The sequence below is a fragment of the Sipha flava genome, unplaced genomic scaffold, assembly GCF_003268045.1.
Source record: "Sipha flava isolate LNK unplaced genomic scaffold, YSA_version1 43_pilon_pilon, whole genome shotgun sequence".
Taxonomy (NCBI): Eukaryota; Metazoa; Arthropoda; class Insecta; order Hemiptera; family Aphididae; genus Sipha; species Sipha flava.
The window spans coordinates 2,633,654-2,652,354 of record NW_020273171.1 but is presented as its reverse complement, the minus strand read 5'-3'; the positions used below and the strand labels follow the sequence as shown (position 1 = coordinate 2,652,354).

The window sequence follows — 18,701 nt, the reverse complement described above, 5'->3', positions numbered from 1 at the left end:
AATATTTGTATAAAAAGTAAATACCTACTCAACTATCTCATTTCATTTTTAATTTTGACTACAATATATATAAATTAATACTGTAAGATTGTATAAATATACTGTTTAAAAATAAATTTCCAAATTATACTTATTAATCAAGTTCAGAAAAGCAAAATTATTCATGTGTTTTTATTTCTATTTTGATTTTTATACAAGAGAAACATCTAGAATATAAAGAGTATGAAAACTATATAATTATACAATCTAATAAATAATTAATGTGTTGCCTTAATCTACTTATGTCTTTAGACATGGAAATTGAACCAAATTATTTTTAATAATAATTGTTAAATTATTATAAATAATATTTATTTTTTTATCGTCACGGTAGTAAATAAGAAACAAAAAAAATAATTTCAAACTCCAGTAAATAGGAATTGAAGCTAAGTGGGTAATTAATTACATAAATATTGATGTTTTGTATTTATAGATAAAATACTCAAATTTTAGAAAAATAACATATTGAGGTCTTAAAACTATATCTTGAATTATAAGCAATTTTAATTCATTACTTATTATTTTAAATTTAGCTAAATTAAATTTGCATTAACACTTCAAACATTAAAAGCTTAAACTATAAATGTTATTAAAATATTTCTTAATATTTTACTGTACTAAAACTAAGTATAATATTTTGATGTTGACATTTTGACTTATATAACATAGTAATAATTATCTTATTTACCAATTTCTAAAGCAAATGTTCATAATATTATCATAATTAACATGCTTTATAATTCACGACCATTATAATTCAAATCAATAATTGTTGTATTTTTATATAAGATTAACAATTCACTGGCATCGAATAACATTCATTTGTTCGCATTCATTTGCTTCTAACTCTTATTCGTTAAAACTTTGAGTGATAATCTGTTACACAAAATTTGTTTAGCTTCTACAATGAGTAAGTACTTCCATACATTTATATTACTATTTGAACATAACTTTCTAAATGCTATGTGATCGATGTATTTGTATTTATTTAGAAATTATAAATTAAATATAATATTTCTTCAGCTCAATATTTGATCGATTTAATTATACTTCATTGAAATCTTAAGAAAAATCTTACATCCAATTTTCAAGCCTTAAATTTCATTAATTTTTTTACTACAAAAATATTACGGATTTTCTAAATTTTTATCGTTTTTTATTAAAATTTAATATTCAAAGACTGGTAAATTTTATTTTCTCTAATCAGTAACTGATATTTTTGAGAAATTTCGTATTCAATATTAGGATTTTTTTTCAAACCAAAAATATTAAAGGACATTTTCGAAAAAAAAATAAATAAGAAAACATGAATATTTTAATTTTCTAAAAAATGCTCAAAAAAGTCTTTTAAAAATTTGCTATTTATAGCAAATAGTGAAAAAAACATTTAGTGAAAATTTCACATCATACCATAATTATTTTTTAATTTATGATGAAAGCAAATATTCAATTTTGTTGAAAATTTGTGTGCCGTACATTTTACCATTTTTTTTATAACTTTTCGTTAGTTTTTTGCAAATATTAAGTTTTGGGAATTTTGTGAAATAACCTTTTCAAAATACTAACAAGACATAATTTTATGCCGAAAATAATTTATGATTATGTTAATTGGAGCAATTATTCTGATCTGAATCGTGTACCTACACAAATGAAACATATTGTAGTAAAACTAATACATTCTTCATTTTATGCTTAATCTAAAATTAATATGAAAAAAGAAATTAAGATTTAATGAAAATAGTAACTTTGCTAATCTTGCTATATTATTTGCATTAAATATCGTTTCAATAATTTACTTAAGCAATTATTCTAATTTTATTAAGTCAAGTATTAAACTTTTCAAGTTCCTACTTCGAAATATGACTTCAAAGTTAAAATCAAAAGTATAAATCAACAAAAATCAAAATAATTATAATAATTAGTTATTTCATTATTAATTAAATACAAAATATTTTAGTTAGAAACTGATAATTTCATGTGTACTTAAAGATTAGTGTTAAACATTTATTTATAATTTTTATTGTTTACTAATTTTAGTTCGTATACACGGCAAAATTGTAAAAACTCCATATTTCTTATCCAACAGGTGATGATAATGACGATAATGATTTTGCTATGAATAATCAAAAACAAAAAGTGGTTATTACTAAATCTAGTGATTTTCAATTGTAAGTAAATAATTAAATATAGTATATATCGTATATTCCCGTAGCATATGTTATGTACACACAGAGTACTCGGTAAACGAATATGCCAACCTTTACAAATCTATTGAATCATTTTAGCCATCATAAAAATAATTACATACATAACAACAGCGTTAAAATTGTTTAATTTGTCTATATTAGTTAACATATTTAAACATTGGAAGTTTTAATAGAATAAAACTATTAATTTTTACGTATACAAAACTAAAAAGAGAAATGGACTATGGAACAATTAAAAAAATTATTGGTAGTGGCAAATATATTATTTAAAAGTATTAATACCAAATTATCTAAATAAATCTAATAGTTATAAATAATAATAAAGCCATACGGGTGTATGTCCAATAAACAAAATTATGTGTCAGTGTATTTACTGCTGTAAAAATATTGTATACAATTAATTTAACACTCAAAAAAATAATACCATAATACAAATAAAAATTGAAAATTCCGAGTGTTATAATAATATGGTTATACCAGGGCTTATTCTAAAGCGCAGTTGGGCTTATTTTGCGTATTCGGAAAAGCAAGATGCGCACTTGGTAATAAACTTTGCGTTTAATAACATGAATGTAAATTGTTTTATATCCTTTAAATAAGTTACATTTTAAATTACTTCACCTAAAAGCTACAAATTTTATCATTTTTAACTATAATATGACAGTATATTTTGAGACCATGATTCTATTTTAATAAGCTTATTCAAACAATATGCGTAATTGATAAAAATCCTTAGAATAATTCCTGAGTTAAACTAATAATAAACTGAACTCTTAATCACCAGAGAGTTCTGCGTTAAACAATGTAATAACATATTATTATTATTATTTGTCATTCGCATTTATCAATGATTAATAATAATAATTCTTCCTAAAAATTATTATACAGTATAAAACTTAACACCCACTTTTTGATTTAGTTAATTTGTACTAGGTTTACGCAAAATTGTTTAAACATCGATATTCGATGTATCGATATATCGATTTTTAAAATATCGATGTGTTAGATGTATTGGTGAAAAACCATCAATGTTTAACAACATCAAAGTTTAAACACATCGAAAAAATTTTTTTTCCCTCTAGAGCTGCCATTTGTTGCACACCTTATTATCTGTACAGTGTACTATTTTCTTAATTAAATAATAAATTTAAAAGTTAAAATACTATATATTTTTTAAAAACATATTAAATATTTACAATCATGGCTCGTAAGTTTATGCATTTTCATGTTTTATTTGCTACATCGGAAAATATGTTAATTAAGATAAAAATCGGTTTCATAACAATGGTAATAAAAATCTAAAGTTGAATAAAGCATGTTTTTGCATGTTTTGTATGTATTGGCATGTTTGGCATATATATAATTTTTTTTTGAGTCAATATCGCATATTATTTTATGTAAATTCAGCGAAATCGTTTTTTGTGGAAGTCAAAAAAAAAATCGATTAATAAATGTTTGAATTCATTCTTATTTACTTTTCCGAACTTGTTTATCAAATCTTAGTATTTTATCAATATTTTTATTTTTTAATGACTTTAAATTGTATAGGTTAAAAGCAGTATCACGAAAACAATGTTATTATGCTACCACTCTCTTCCTATTGACGTGTCCATTGCAATCTATCTATTTTTGTCACAACGTGTGTTCATTAATTATAACTTAAATAAAATGTAACCGAAGAAAAAATATAACTTTTAAAAATATAAATGAATAATTCTTATTATTTTAAAAAATCCTTAAACGTTTTTTTTTCGTGAATAGTTAAGGATTATTAATGCAAACCTATTTGATCAAATGTTAGTGCATTATTGCATGCTTATTTATGCGTTTTTTAGTGCATGAACATAGGATCCTGATTATAACTGTATAGTGTATATTGTATAACGATTTTTGTATACTGCATACTAAAATAATAACAAAAAAAAAAAACATTGATGTTTATTCGATTAATCAAAAACAAATCATTGATGTTGAAACATCGATGTGTTTCGCCCATCCCTAATATTTTTGGTTTCTTACTAGTTTTTTACAATGAATTCCGTTCTCTGATTGTCATAATGAATAAGTAGTTAGTGAAACACAGTATTCCTATTTTATAGGAATTAGTGGCGTGAAATAATATATTCCCCCAAAAAAACTTTCAAAAAGTAAAAAATCTTATTTTAAAAATATTCTCGCAATGAAAAAAAACATGTCCAAAAAATGCACTAATATAATACCAAGTTATAACACTAAATAATTATTGATTTTATTTAAACTCACTAAAAAACTTAATTTAATTCTACTCAAACTAAATGTGTTGGAGGGGAGGGATTAAAGACGCCAAAACATGGTTTCGCTCGAAGCGCCAATATTTCTAGTCTCTGTCGGCTCAGTCAATAATACTTTTAATGCTTCACATGTAACATGTGATTCATTGAAATCAACAAACTAAATAAACCATACAATCGAAAAAATCTTAAGGCATGATAATATTTTCTGCATTTATAAGAACGCTGTCTTATCCTATTGTAAAATATACTCCAACTACTGTTGGCAATCAATATAAGTATAAATATTTTTTTCATATGGTGTAACGTTGATTTTTATTTTAAAAAAACGTTTCATCAATTGTTTATATACAATACGTACTTAATGCTCTAAATAGATCGATGAAGAAAACGAGAGGTCATAAATCATCGTACGTGTTAACATTTTTATTCGTAATAGCAATACTGAAAGGAACTGCTTTTGGATTTACATTTGCTTGTAAGTTTATAAGCATATTTGTAAAATAATATACTTTAAAGAAAAAGCACAATATATTTGTGCTTGTGACTACTAAAAACCGTTGTTAATATTTTAATAGATCAAACAAAGGAAAATTCAAATATATGTGAGACAGAAGACTGTATAAAAACGGGTTAGTTAACTAAATAAATCACATTTAATATTTTTTTATTAAGTATCTATAATGTATAACAATTAATGTATTATGTTGGAAAGCTAAGTTGATAGTTGAGTCAATGAACAAATCTGCAGATCCATGTGAAGACTTTTATAATTTCGCTTGTGGAAATTATAAAAACGTCAATAAAATCAATAAAAAAACACATACAACAAGTATTTTCACGATGGTAGATGAAGCTATACATATGCATATCGTAGGTAATACATATATAAGCTGAGCTATGCATATAAGCTATTGCATTGTTCTTATAGTAACTAATATTTTATACAGATATATTGGAAAAAGATGGTAGTGACGATGAACCTGATTCCATAAAAAAATTAAGAAATTTGTATCAGTCTTGTACAGCAACTGGTATATATTTACATTACTATTTTAATGAGTGCGATATGCATAATTAAATATATTTTACGTATGATATTTAGACCAAATGGATGCTCTGGGGTTGGAACCGTTGAATTCACTTTTGTCTACAATGTATTTACCGCTTATTAAAGATTCAGAAATCTGGTCAGCTATAACTAATATCAATAAGTATACTAACTTGAATTATTTATTTTCAATAAAAATCATGCCGGATAAAAATACAATCGCTCGAATTGCTTTAGATACGCCATCAAATGACTATATCTATCTTACAGCGTAAGAAATTATTACATTTTCACCTATTTTTTTTTTTTTTTATATAAATGATCGATTTTTAATAATTAATAAATTTTACAATTAAAATGTGATGAAATAACAAGAAATAAACCAAAAAAAGAACTCGAAGAAGAAGACTACTTTGAAGATGAATCCTTACGTATAAAAGAACGTTTGTTCATGGCTATTTGGAATGAAATTTATGGTTTTGAACCAAGTTATATGAATCGTAATTATTTAGAAAGGCTAAAAATAAAATTGATGAATGTAAAATCAATGGAAAGTGAACTTCAAAAAGTAATCATTAAACACATAAATATTGGATCAGTGTTTAATTGGTATTAATAAAAATTTAATTTATTATAGATATATGAAATGGACACAACACAACAAGAACGATTATATACTGTATACGAATTACAATCCATAACAGATAATATTACAAGTGGTTCGTTATATAAAAGAACTGTACGTATAATATATAATATTACGTTTTTATTTATGTATAATATTCACGGTATTCTATAAAAATATCAACTTAAAGTCATTCAATTCAAATTAAAAAGTGCACCATCAGTGATAACGTTTCAATATAGATAATAAAGTTTTGCAAATTAGAGATTTCGTTTTACACACTGTGACGCTTTTTATACAGATTACCCGGGCCTATTGGTCTTTTTTTAAAACAGTTGAGGGGTAAGTTAGACCGTTGGCTTCACTACCCGCACAACATCATGATGGTTGACACGCTAAACATATAATGACATCAATTGCACAGAGTTAAGAATATTATAACACCCATGTGAGATGTATTACCTATTATTTATAGCTACCTACATAGAAAATTACGATCCAGGACAAATGGACGTAGCCGTTTGGACGTGGGGACAGACAAATGAACGTCAAAAAAAAAAAATATATATATATATAAAAATCAGTAAATAAAATAAATAAATTATTTATATTTATTATAATATGTAAATTTTAATGTCAAAAATATTCATTCAAAAACACTTCACCATCATGATTTGAATAAATTAATGACATCTTACATGTACACTTGAATGCAATTTGTACACGACTAGTGATGGGCGTTATTGAATAATAACTATCGAATTATTCGATAGTCTTGCCAAGTTATTTATTCGAATAATCGATAACGATTATTTGAATAATTATTTAATTTTTAATTTAGTATAATTTTGTTATTTAATATTATTATTAAATGTACAGTGATTTTATCGTATTTTATCAAACCTTGGAATAAAAAGCCGCATTATTACAGTGCGCGACTACACAACAGCAGCACTATTGATATTCATTGGATAACATGGTGGGTATGAATAGTAAATACCCGGTATAATTATATACTTATAATAATATATACCAGCGGTTCTCAATCTTTTTAGGACCGTGACCCAAATTTTTTTCCAAAAATCTATCGAGACCCCATAGTTTTACATTTACAGAATCAATACAAATAATTTCTAAAAACAAATTTATTCTATTTTATTTCTTATTTACTACTTTATAATAATAATAATAATAATAATAATAATAATAATAATAATATAATACTTAATTAATAATTAGGCGTATGTGATGAATGTGTTTGTTTCTTACTATCTGTATAATTAAAAAAAACTTCTCGCGGCCCCCAAAAAATTAACTCGCGACCCTCTAGGGGGTCGCGACCCACAGTTTGAGAAACGCTGATATATACTATAATTTAGATACTCTTAGTTTTTTACACAAAAATATATAGCTGTTAACTTTTAAAAATATTATTATTTAAAAATCTAAGCTAATTTTAATAAAATATTTTAAATTTATATATTTTTTGCACTATTATTTGCGTGATTATTTTTGAAGAAAACGTATAATTTATATTTTTAGCCCAATATATTAATTTAAACAAGAGAAAACTGGTGAATAATTTAAAAAAATACACTTGGTGTATAAATAAAGTACGACCGCCGGCAAGCATATACGAATAATTATCGATAGTACAGAGTACAGGCTACAGATTATTCGAGTTATTCAATAGTATCGATTATTCAATATTTTTGATTATTCAATAATATAGATTAGTCGAATAATAAAGTTTCGAATAATTATTCGATAGTTTTAATTATTCAGCCATGCATAATATTATTCGAATAATTATTCGATAGTATATATGAATAATCGAATAATAATCGATAGTACAAATTATTCATTACCGCCCATAACTATACACGACTAATACGGTTATAGATGTGTATCACCGTGTTACGATAAAGTGTGATAATTATTACAAGTTGTAAAAACCAATAAGTTATATATATTGATATAAATGGTACCTATTGCCAAAACGATAAAATTCAATAAGGTTTGATATTATGATACAATACCATAAGTTATATTATGAACATAAAATATCAATGGTTTTATAACTTATATATATATATATTTTTTTTTTTTGACGTCCATTTGTCCCTATTCGATAGAATTAATATAAAATTTTTATGATGAACATCTTAAATTTTTAGCTGAAAAAGTACGATCATATTTTTAACATAGTAATGAATAAAATAAATTTACATAATTTTTTACTCTAGCATAGTAAACAGACAATTCATACTGAAAACTATTTCTGTTGTTTACTTGATCTACCAACCAGTCAATTCAAACTGAATTTTCAGCATACATTTGCTACATTTCATTAGATTATCATAATAAATCCTCCCCATTCCTACACACACAAATATATCTAATCAATAATGTGGAATAAAAAGTAAACGATTAATATTTATTTTATTTAAAATTAACAGTTCGACTGGAGTGAATATATTTTGACTCAGTTTTTGGGAGTAAAAAATGTTCAACCTCTCAATTTTGATAATGATTTAATCCTAATAAATAACATTGACTATTTTAAAAATATAATGGGATTTCTTGCAAGCGTTCCACTAAATATAATTGGTAAAAAATCAAAAATCAAAAAAAAATATTTTACACTTTTACAAGACCACTTAATTAATTATTTTACTCACGCGTTATTTTAGGAGAACATGCTATGTGGCACATAATATCAAATTTTGCAACGTTTACAACAAATTCTATGCGGAGTATTATAGAGTCATTCATCCCCAATTGGCAGCCATTTAATACAAGATCACTATATTGTGCAGACAAAGTAAACACGATGATGCCAATGGCTGTTGCCCATGTGTTAAATAAAAAAGATTGTATTAAGCAAAAAAAAAAAATGGTATTAAATTTTAAAAAAAATTTAAAAAACTGTACGAATATCAAAGTACAAATAATTGTGATTTGTGTAGTTGGCTGAAATGACGGAAAACATAGGTGATGCATTTAGAAAAATAATCAAAGAAACAGAATGGATGGATGAAATATCTAAAATCAAAGCACTGTACAAATTAAGGAGAGCGAAAGAATTCTTAAGTACTCCAGATTTTATAATGAACCCCGATGATCTCGATGACTACTACTCTGATGTATTTCATACTATATTTTATTACAAGTTTTAATTATTTTAATGATTTATTTTTTATTTTTTTCAGCTTCATATGAAAGATGACGAATTCCTTGGCAATATATTACGTTTTAATCAACAACAATTAATACACGATTTGTCAGTATATGGAGTAACTGATAGCAAAGAAAATGAAATGTAAATAAATTAACACAAAACTTAATTTTTAATATAATTTAATGTTCTCGTTTTATTTTATCAGATTGACTTTTACACCTTACGAAGTAAATGCATTTAATACATTATCATGCAATAGAATAGGTAATAAATTTAAATTTATTATTACTTCATAATAAATTTATATCTAAAGAATAAATGTTACATATTTAATTTGTGTTTCTAGTCATTCCCATGGGAATATTACAATACCCTTTCTTTGGCCATAATTTACAGTAAGAAAAAAATGTAATTATAAATATAGTTTACTATTTATAATTAATGTTAGGGTGCTCAACTACGGTTATCTTGGATTTGTATTGGGACACGAAATAACCCATGGTTTTGACAATAAAGGCCGACAGTTTGATGCAGATGGACACCTCAATGATTGGTTGACAAAAAAATCCTCAGATAATTTTATTTCACGTACCCATTGTTTTATTGCACACTATGGCTCGTATTTAATGCCCGGAACTGATGATATGGTATTTATTTTTTTTTTAATATTGTATTATTTTTTTAAATAGTATTAATCTTTAATAGCTTTAAATATTTGTGAATTAAAAATTATGGGTATAATATCAAAATAATTTCCAACAGTTCTATTAATAGCTCAGAAATGAACTGTAAGTTATTTTTATTTTCATTTAACTTACATCCATATTAACTAAAAGCTGGATTCACACTAGCGGTCTTGGTTCAGTCCGGTCACGGTCAAGTGAACATGGAAAGTACGTAATTCAATGGTATCGTACACACTATCGATCACGGTCAAGTCTCGACCGGTCGATGCACGATCCAGACCCCCGCGTTCACGAGCTTTTTGATCGTGACCGCCTAGTATGAATAGTCAACCGCCGCGCTTATCTCGGTCATATCCATTGTTTTGATTGTTTTTTGAACACTTTGGTATACTTTGTGGCAACGTGCAGATAGAACTTGACTGATTGTGATCGGTAGTGAGAACTGTATATCATAATCCTTAACCGTGACCGTGACCGGATCGAACCAAGACCGCTAGTGTGAATCGAGCTTTAATAGATGTATCGAACGTCATAACCATAGTAGGCTCCAGTGGCGTAATTGTGGAGGGGCCAGTGCCCCCTCTAACAATCTTTTGAGAGATAAAGGTATAACTTTGCCCCCCCCCCTAGATAATCTAACAGTACAAATAGCACCTTTTATTAATGAACTCTTATGGATATTATTTAACAATATTGGTACCTAGTACATGCTATCTACAATTTATATTTATCTAAACCATAAAATGAGTTAAAAGACATGTAAAATTAAACAATTATAAATAGTGTATAAAATACATTCAATAAAAATATGTTTTTACTGGTGAGGGGGAGGGATGTCAGGGTTTGGTAATAATAAATATATTATATTGCCCCCCCTAGGTTTTTTTCCAGTTACGCCACTGGTAGGCTCTAAGGAATTCTACACCCGGGAAGCATAATCAAATGTGCCCAAATTTTCAAAACTATAAATATGTACAGTATAATAATTAATTTTAATTTGTTTAGAAAATATGTAAGTACAAACATTTAAAACACTTAAAACTTGAATTTTCTTTATTTTATCACGTCAAAGTCATTTTAATCACTAAAATAAAGTCATTTGTCTTCACGGTTTCTTTTTCGATTGATAATAACAATATGAGTAAAGCTCGATTCACACTAGCGGTCTCGAGATGGTCCGATCACGATCAAGTTACGGTCAAAGATTATGATGTACAGTTCTCACTACCGGTCACAATCAGTCAAGTTCTATCTGCACGTTGCCACAAAGTGTACGATAGTGTTCAAAAAACAATAAAACCAATGGATATGACCGAGATTATGATATGACCGGTTGACTATTCACACTAGGTAGTCTCGATCAAAAAGCTCGTGACCGCGGCGGTCTGGATCGTACATCAACCGGTCGAGACTTGACCGGACCTGACCGTGACTTGACCGTGATCGATAGCATGTACGATGCCGTTGGATTACGTACTATCTATGTTGACTTGACCGTGATCGGACCGTGACCGGACCGAACCGAGACCGCTAGTGTGAATCGAGCTTAAATGTGTAAACTTGTTTTGGCCAATTGCGGATCGATAATAAGTTTGAATTAATTTGAGCTTATTAAAGTTGCACATAATTTTATTTATTTTTAGTTTTCTCATTATATCATTATCGATATTATCGAATATCGGTCCATTTTATCTTAATTGCACTTCATAGAAATTCTCACTTCCCTCTGTGAACCACAGACTATATGAAAATATATATTTGTTATTAATTTAATTAGTGTCAATTTTAATGCAATGTTTAAATCAGGGACCGAAACCTTGATGAATTGTACAGTTCCAGTTCCAGTTCCGATTCGGTTCCTAGAAAAAAAAAATTGATTCCGGTTTTGATGACGATTCTAAAATAACTAAAATTTGGGTTTCGGTTTCTTTTTGGTTTAAAAAAAAAAAAACTAAAATTCGGTTTCGATTATTAAAATAACAAAAATGTAGGTTTCGGTTTCTTTTCGGTTCTAAAAAAATGAAAAATTAGTTTTAAGTTTTGTATTATTCTAATTTGAGAAAAATTTGGTTCTGTTTCGATTCTTTTAAAATCATTACTAGTGTTAATTAGCGTCGTTTATAACGGTTAATACCAATTTTCAACCAAATATCCTACCATCACTCAGAACTAATTAAGTAAAAATGTATCACCGTCCCTGTTTCAAATATTGTTTTATGATTTTTTATAGTTTAAACATTGGGTAGTAGGTACCCAGTACCATAATACATGGACTTGACTTTATATTATGACGAATATGATCTGTGAATCATAATTACTAGGATTTGGATTTTCTATCATTTGAAAAGTAATGAAATACGCACTATAATTTGACCAAAAGCACCTTAAAATATGCCCTAAAAATATAAAGAAAAAAATATATTTAATCAAATCTAAGATTATATAATTTATAAATTAATAACTAAAAAACTTAATGTAAAAATACTATTGTAGTTAAAAAATTAATGGCCAATTATTGCCAATGTTTAATGCAAAATATATATATATATATATAAAAAATAATAAATCAAAATTTAATTAAATTTATTATCTTCAACTGACCGTTTATTTTATTTTTTGAATTATTATTTATAACATAATCTTTTGAATTAATATATTTATAAAAAAAATTTAAATGATCTTCTGTTTTTAAATTAAAAAAAATGAGACAAAAAACAAGAATGTGGGAATTTTTCTTATTATACATAAATTAATACTATTTTTCAGTCAATTTAAAATCATTTATGTTAATATCTTAATAAAGCATTATATTATTATGTATATTGGTCAATAGTAGCACCAACATTTCTAAAATGATACTAAAATTCCAAAATACTCGAAAACATATCAAAATAAAATTTCATTTTTAAAGTCCCTAATGCATAAAATAAATTTATATCTCACTTTGCTATTTTTATCTGTATCCTATATCAATTAATAATTATATATAACTCATAATTATTTCTAATTTATGAATACAAACATTTTTTATGATTTTTATTCATGATTTTGTGAAAAAAAGTAATTTTTCTATTATTAAACCAAGATAATGAAATATTAATTTTGAAATAACATCAAAATAAAAAAAAATGTAACTACAATATATGTAATAATAATAATAAAAATAATAAATAATTAGGTATCTTAATTTTTAAATATTAAACATGTATAAGGAATAAGGTAAATTATACGCAAAAAATGTGAAATAAATTTTACGAAAAAAAATTGGGGGAGTGGAAGGGGTGTTAAATGTTGTTGCCCTAGGGCGTTATTGGCAGTTAGAACAACACTGATCATATGGTTAAATTTATTAACATACATCAATGGATATATTGGTTAGAATACAAAATACAACTGGCGTATAATGTCCATTACTTTAGCCTATACGTGTGTTGTAACCATTTGGGTAAAATGTTTGGTATTGTAAATTAAAGTTCCATAACAATAAATATTTTCAAAATCATGTACAAATTTTAGATATTAAAACAAGAAAATATTAAAATATTTTTATTGTTTCTTTCGGAATTAGTTTTAATGTCCATATTATTAGTTTCCAAATGTTCCTCTTAAATATTTTCCAGTATAAGCGGTAGCAAAGATTAATGGGCGGCATAGGTAAATATTTTTCTGGATATTATGAATTTTAGTAACATGAACATTTTAATATTTGGCGGAATTTGGTTCAAGTCATTTAAGTATGTTTTTTTTATCGCTTTTAAATCATAAATTCCTTTTAATTTTCTTCTTTTACTTTATAATACGGTATACAAAAATACAACACTGATACTGGCTAAATATTTGAATATTTAGAGGTAAATAATTTAATTTTAATTTTAATTTTATTTTTTTTTTACATAATTTTAGTCCAAAAAAAGTTTTGAAGTAAAGGAATCCAATTATTTTTTTTTGAGGAAAATGGACCCACCAATTCCTACTTGGCCCTCCCTGGTGCCACTATTGCTTTTCTGTTTAAAAATGTACAGGCAACACAAATTCCTATAACATGTCACAAATTAATAAATTATTTTAATTAAAATACTATTTTTGATTAAAAATACTAATATTTATATTATATGTATTTAGTTTAGTTTAATATTATCTCAATCTCGATGCACCGATCAACACACTTCTAGACACAAAATTAACATATAAAATGCAATTTACAAAAAAATAATTAAACAACATTGTGATATATCCAATAGAATAAGTTAAACAATTACAAACTTAAATTAATAAACAATGTAATAGCACACATAATAATGCACGAAAACAGCAAAGATCCTCAAAATCTTAATGGTCCTGATCAAATCACGATAGGGTTCTACTGAATAGTCATTAACTGACAAATGACCACTACATTTAAATTGTTTATTTGCAAGGCCAGATTAAGGGGGGGGGGTCTAGCCAGGGTAGTAGCTCTGGGCCCCTCTCGAGTACCCAAGTGAAAGGGCCCAAACAATTTTAAACTGATACATATTTTTTACCATACTAAAATTAGAAGTTTTATGGACATAAATTGTATATACCTATTAATTTTATTATTTTATAATGCAATTGACAATTTATGAAATAGTTAAAAAAATATGTCGTTCTGCAAGCGTAGCGAGCAGCTTTTTAAAACATGTTTTGTCAAAAGGGCCCATATAAAATTTCAGCCCTGGGGCCCAATAGTTGCTTAATCCGGCCTTGTTTATTTGTTTAAATTTTTGACGAAAAAAGTTTTTTAAAAAATGCACAGATTAATGGTACATTAACATTAAATGAAAATATCGCTGATAACGGAGGAATAAGAGAAGCATTCTGGGGTTATAGGAATTTTGTGGCTAAACACGGCGAAGAAGATAAACTACCAGGATTAGAACATTTAAGCCATGAACAAATCTATTTTTTGGCATTTTCAAATGTGAGTTAATTATATGATTAAATATATGCATCAAAATAGTTTTGTTAATTTTTTTTAAATACATCATATTATCACGTGGATATTTTAGCTTTGGTGCGAAGCAGCAACAGATGATTCATTTTTAAATTGCTATATGGACGAACATTGTCCAAACAAAGTGAGAGTGACTGGAACTCTAATGAACTCTGAAGAATTTAGTCAAGTATGGCAGTGTAAAAAGGGTACTAGAATGAATCCTGACCGAGAAAAATGTAGATTATGGTAATTTTAATTTTTTAAATTATTTTTATATATTGTAAATGAAAAGCGCTTTAAACAATAATCAATTAAATATTGAACTTTTTTTTGTTATGTTATTTAAAATGATATTTTACATGAATTGTGCAACTGAAAAAATAAAAAGTGATAAAAAGTAAAAAAAATTTTAGTGATAATTAATTAACTTATTGTACAAAAATGTTTGTTTATACTAATATGATAAATTCCATCGTATTACTTCAAATTATCATATGAATGTTTTATTAAGTTATTGCCATATTCACAATAACCGAACCATGCGATCCTGGAAAATAGTCATTGTCGTAACAGCTTATAGCAATCGTCTTATACAGATAATTCAAAATTAATAAACTTTCTTTAGACATTAAAAATGTTTTTCTTTTTCGTACACAATAATTGTGTTGTTACATCAATAAAAACAATGATACGTATCAATGTTAAAACATGTCGGTCTTAACCAGCCGACTAGTCGTAACGGAACGAAGTCGCGGACGCCAGCCAGGACACATCCGGCAACGACCGGCTTGTCCAGACCGAAACCAACGAGTCGCACCGAATCCGACCACCCAAGTTGAACGGCTAAACAGTCAGGCCGAGTGTGTAGGGCAGCATGGCTTATCCTTTTTTTCATTCGCGTACCCCTTGATTTCTTGCCATTGCTTTACGTACCCCAACTGTCAATCTGTCTATTTTCAAATAGGTTTGATAGAAGATTATAAAATATTGAAATACTTCATTTTTGAAATTTGCTTCTACAGATAATGAGTAAACTAGTAAGTGTGAACTCACAAAAAGTCATAGTTTTTTTTTTTTTTTTACCATAGTTGTTTTTAATGAACGTGTATGACGATAAAGCCCTTTCCAAAAACAGTGCTCGTTATCAAATATTTCATAAATAATTTATTAATTCAAATACATCAACTCTTACGTTTTCCGTTATTATTCCCTCCTCCCGAATACCCTCTCATATCTTTTCACGTACCTCCAGCAAGTACCCCCCCCCTTTAGAAACCATGGCATGGTGTACCTGAGAAACAATATAACGTACATTCCCGGGCAACCGGTCCTCCGAGGGCAGTACAGTTCGATATCGAATTAACAGACGTGCCGCACTCCCGTAAGCTACCCCGGCGGACAACAGTGTCGTTTGGGTAAGTTAATTCTATAAATTGTGGTCTGCTGAAATTATTGGTATCTATTACCTACCACATATTTGAATGTTTTACATTTGTTTATTCAATTAAAGTTTTTTATAATGTCAAAACGCGACGGAACAATTGAATCGTGTTTTTAAAAAAAAACTAAAATTGATCAAATAGTAAGTTGAATGGATTAGCCCTGATGAATATCCACCGAAATATACAGTTGAAGACTTATGATGGTCCAAATGAACTGAGTGAAAAATCTAGTCGTTTAAATTTCCGTCTAGAATAATTTAATGTTTAATTTTTATTTTTTATTTTTTATCAATTGTTTTGAACTTTAATTAAAAATTAATAAAATAATTTAATCAATAAAATGTTTGATTGGGTACCTTTAAATAAGTAGCTATACTCTTGCTACTCTAGGTACTATTTTAGCTTTTGGTGGTTTAATATAATCATATTAAATGAATAAAATAGTAATTTGTAACAAATCAAAATGTACTTTTAAGTTGCAGTTACATTATTAGGATAATGATAAGAAAAAATTAGAAAAGTGGCGTTTTGAGAAAACCATTTCTTTGTTCTTATTAAAATTTACCAGGTTGAACCAGATTTAATTTATTTAGTAGATTTAGTCTAACTAAGTCCCACTCCACCACCAGATAACATCCTTCCCATAAGAAATTCCTGGGCACGCCACTGCCCTCTACCCACACACACTCCCATACACGTTAATCGGCACTTCGATAAAATGAGCTGCCGCGTCGAAAATATAAGAACACGCCGCCGGCTGCTTTACTCTGGGAAAAACTGAAATTAGGGAGGGAGAAGGAGATCAAAGGGCGGACGCCTGAGCAACGTCCGAGTTATGACGCTCTCGGACGACACACGACCGGGTACGTCAACCGCCGGCCGGACTCCAGGCTTTCGTTTGGTCACGGTCGTTCACGAACGCATCGTCGCTCCCGGGCGCCGAACATCACGTGATAACTATTACTATTATAATATTATATAAATTATTTATAATATAATCAAGGCTGTCTTAGATTATGCAGGGGTCCATGGGCAACTGGAGCTTAAGGGTATTTTTATTAAACCAAAAAAATGTAAGTAAAACTATCAAAAGCTTATTTTATATGATTACTTTTGTGTAGTCGGAAGATACGAGTTATTAATTTAAAAGAAAAATTGTTTGAAATAATGGGATGCAAATTAAAATATGCCTATTGCAATCGCACACAATTAAGCGTTCATTATTTATTTGACATTTATTTCCCCCGGGCGGCAAATTTTTGAGGATCAACATAAAATAGTTAATATATAATTATAATTTTTCATGTATGATTGTATGTCATCGCTTTCAATATTCTAAGCATAGGAGATTATTTTTTAAAACAGACTGATTAGTCAGAAATTATCCACCAGTTTGCGACCATCAAATCAAGGAAACAATTAATAAAAAATAAAAGTAGTATATGATATAAAAGTAAAGAATGATTATATTTTATCACATTTGGTAATTTTTTTAAATTATAAGTGAGGTATAATGAATAATTATAAAATTTAAATATAAGTAATAATGTGATATTTAAAATATACATAACATACGAGATATTAGTAATTTGTAAATGTATTGCTCTTGCATAGTACACTTATATCCGTTAATACACTACTACTGACTGTAATTAATAGTGTTGTGTATATAATTTTGAATTATAATTTTCTTAAGGGTGGCATATTTTAATTCACGCCGGAGGTCGGCACCAGTGACGGGGTAGGTAGTGTAGAGTGGGTCGGTTTTGGGGTTCACGCGGATACGGTACAGTAATGTCATGCGGCAGGAAACACGAGCTTTGCCCCGCACGGAAAAGTCGCTTGAACGGTGCAGAATCGTACAGAACAGACCCTTTTGTACGAACGTCGATTATATCGCATCAATATTTCCAGAAAGGCCGTATGACCGAACAATTTCTTGCGCGGGAAAAAACGACGTTCCCATTTGAAATACAGAAGTTTAGCCACCGGACGGTCTTTAAGAAGTACGATATTTCCACGTATCGAAGTACCTAGTCCTTTGTACGTTTTACGTTTTCCAACAGAGTTTGAGCATGTTTAAGATTTTATCAATCTATGAACGGTAAGATTTGGTATTCTGAACTTATCGACTAAGATATTCAAAAAAATCCACACACGATTAAGTTTTTTTGAATAATAACAAAATGAACTTAAAAAATGATTATTATTTAAGGGGGTCGGTCGGAGTACGTAATATTGTT

The 18,701-nt window shown here is 27.6% G+C and overlaps 1 protein-coding gene across 2 annotated transcripts; it reads left to right on the top strand.

Moving 5' to 3' along the window:
* The first annotated feature begins 843 nt into the window (after positions 1 to 843).
* LOC112689430 (neprilysin-like) lies at positions 844 to 15,334 on the top strand. 2 transcript variants are annotated; one of them, XM_025563143.1, is made up of 18 exons: positions 844 to 949; positions 2,126 to 2,207; positions 4,894 to 4,994; positions 5,095 to 5,148; positions 5,232 to 5,393; positions 5,467 to 5,550; positions 5,622 to 5,838; positions 5,943 to 6,135; positions 6,205 to 6,306; positions 8,652 to 8,802; positions 8,886 to 9,091; positions 9,162 to 9,338; positions 9,405 to 9,514; positions 9,579 to 9,637; positions 9,720 to 9,768; positions 9,822 to 10,020; positions 14,837 to 15,001; positions 15,090 to 15,334. In XM_025563143.1, the coding sequence occupies exons 1-18, from the start codon at positions 946 to 948 to the stop codon at positions 15,264 to 15,266; spliced, it is 2,292 nt and encodes a 763-aa protein (XP_025418928.1). In that variant the 5' UTR covers positions 844 to 945; the 3' UTR covers positions 15,267 to 15,334. The 2 variants fall into 2 exon arrangements, with proteins under 2 accessions (XP_025418928.1, XP_025418929.1); XM_025563144.1 differs by having other exon boundaries at positions 854 to 949; positions 2,077 to 2,207.
* Positions 15,335 to 18,701: the final 3,367 nt, after the last annotated feature.

Bases quoted from the DNA above. Each gene is read 5' to 3' on its own strand.
- LOC112689430 (XM_025563143.1), top strand. The intron at 5,551-5,621 runs GTATATATTTAC...TATGATATTTAG, and splicing joins TCAGTCTTGTACAGCAACTG to ACCAAATGGATGCTCTGGGG. The intron at 9,638-9,719 runs GTAATAAATTTA...TTGTGTTTCTAG, and splicing joins ATTATCATGCAATAGAATAG to TCATTCCCATGGGAATATTA.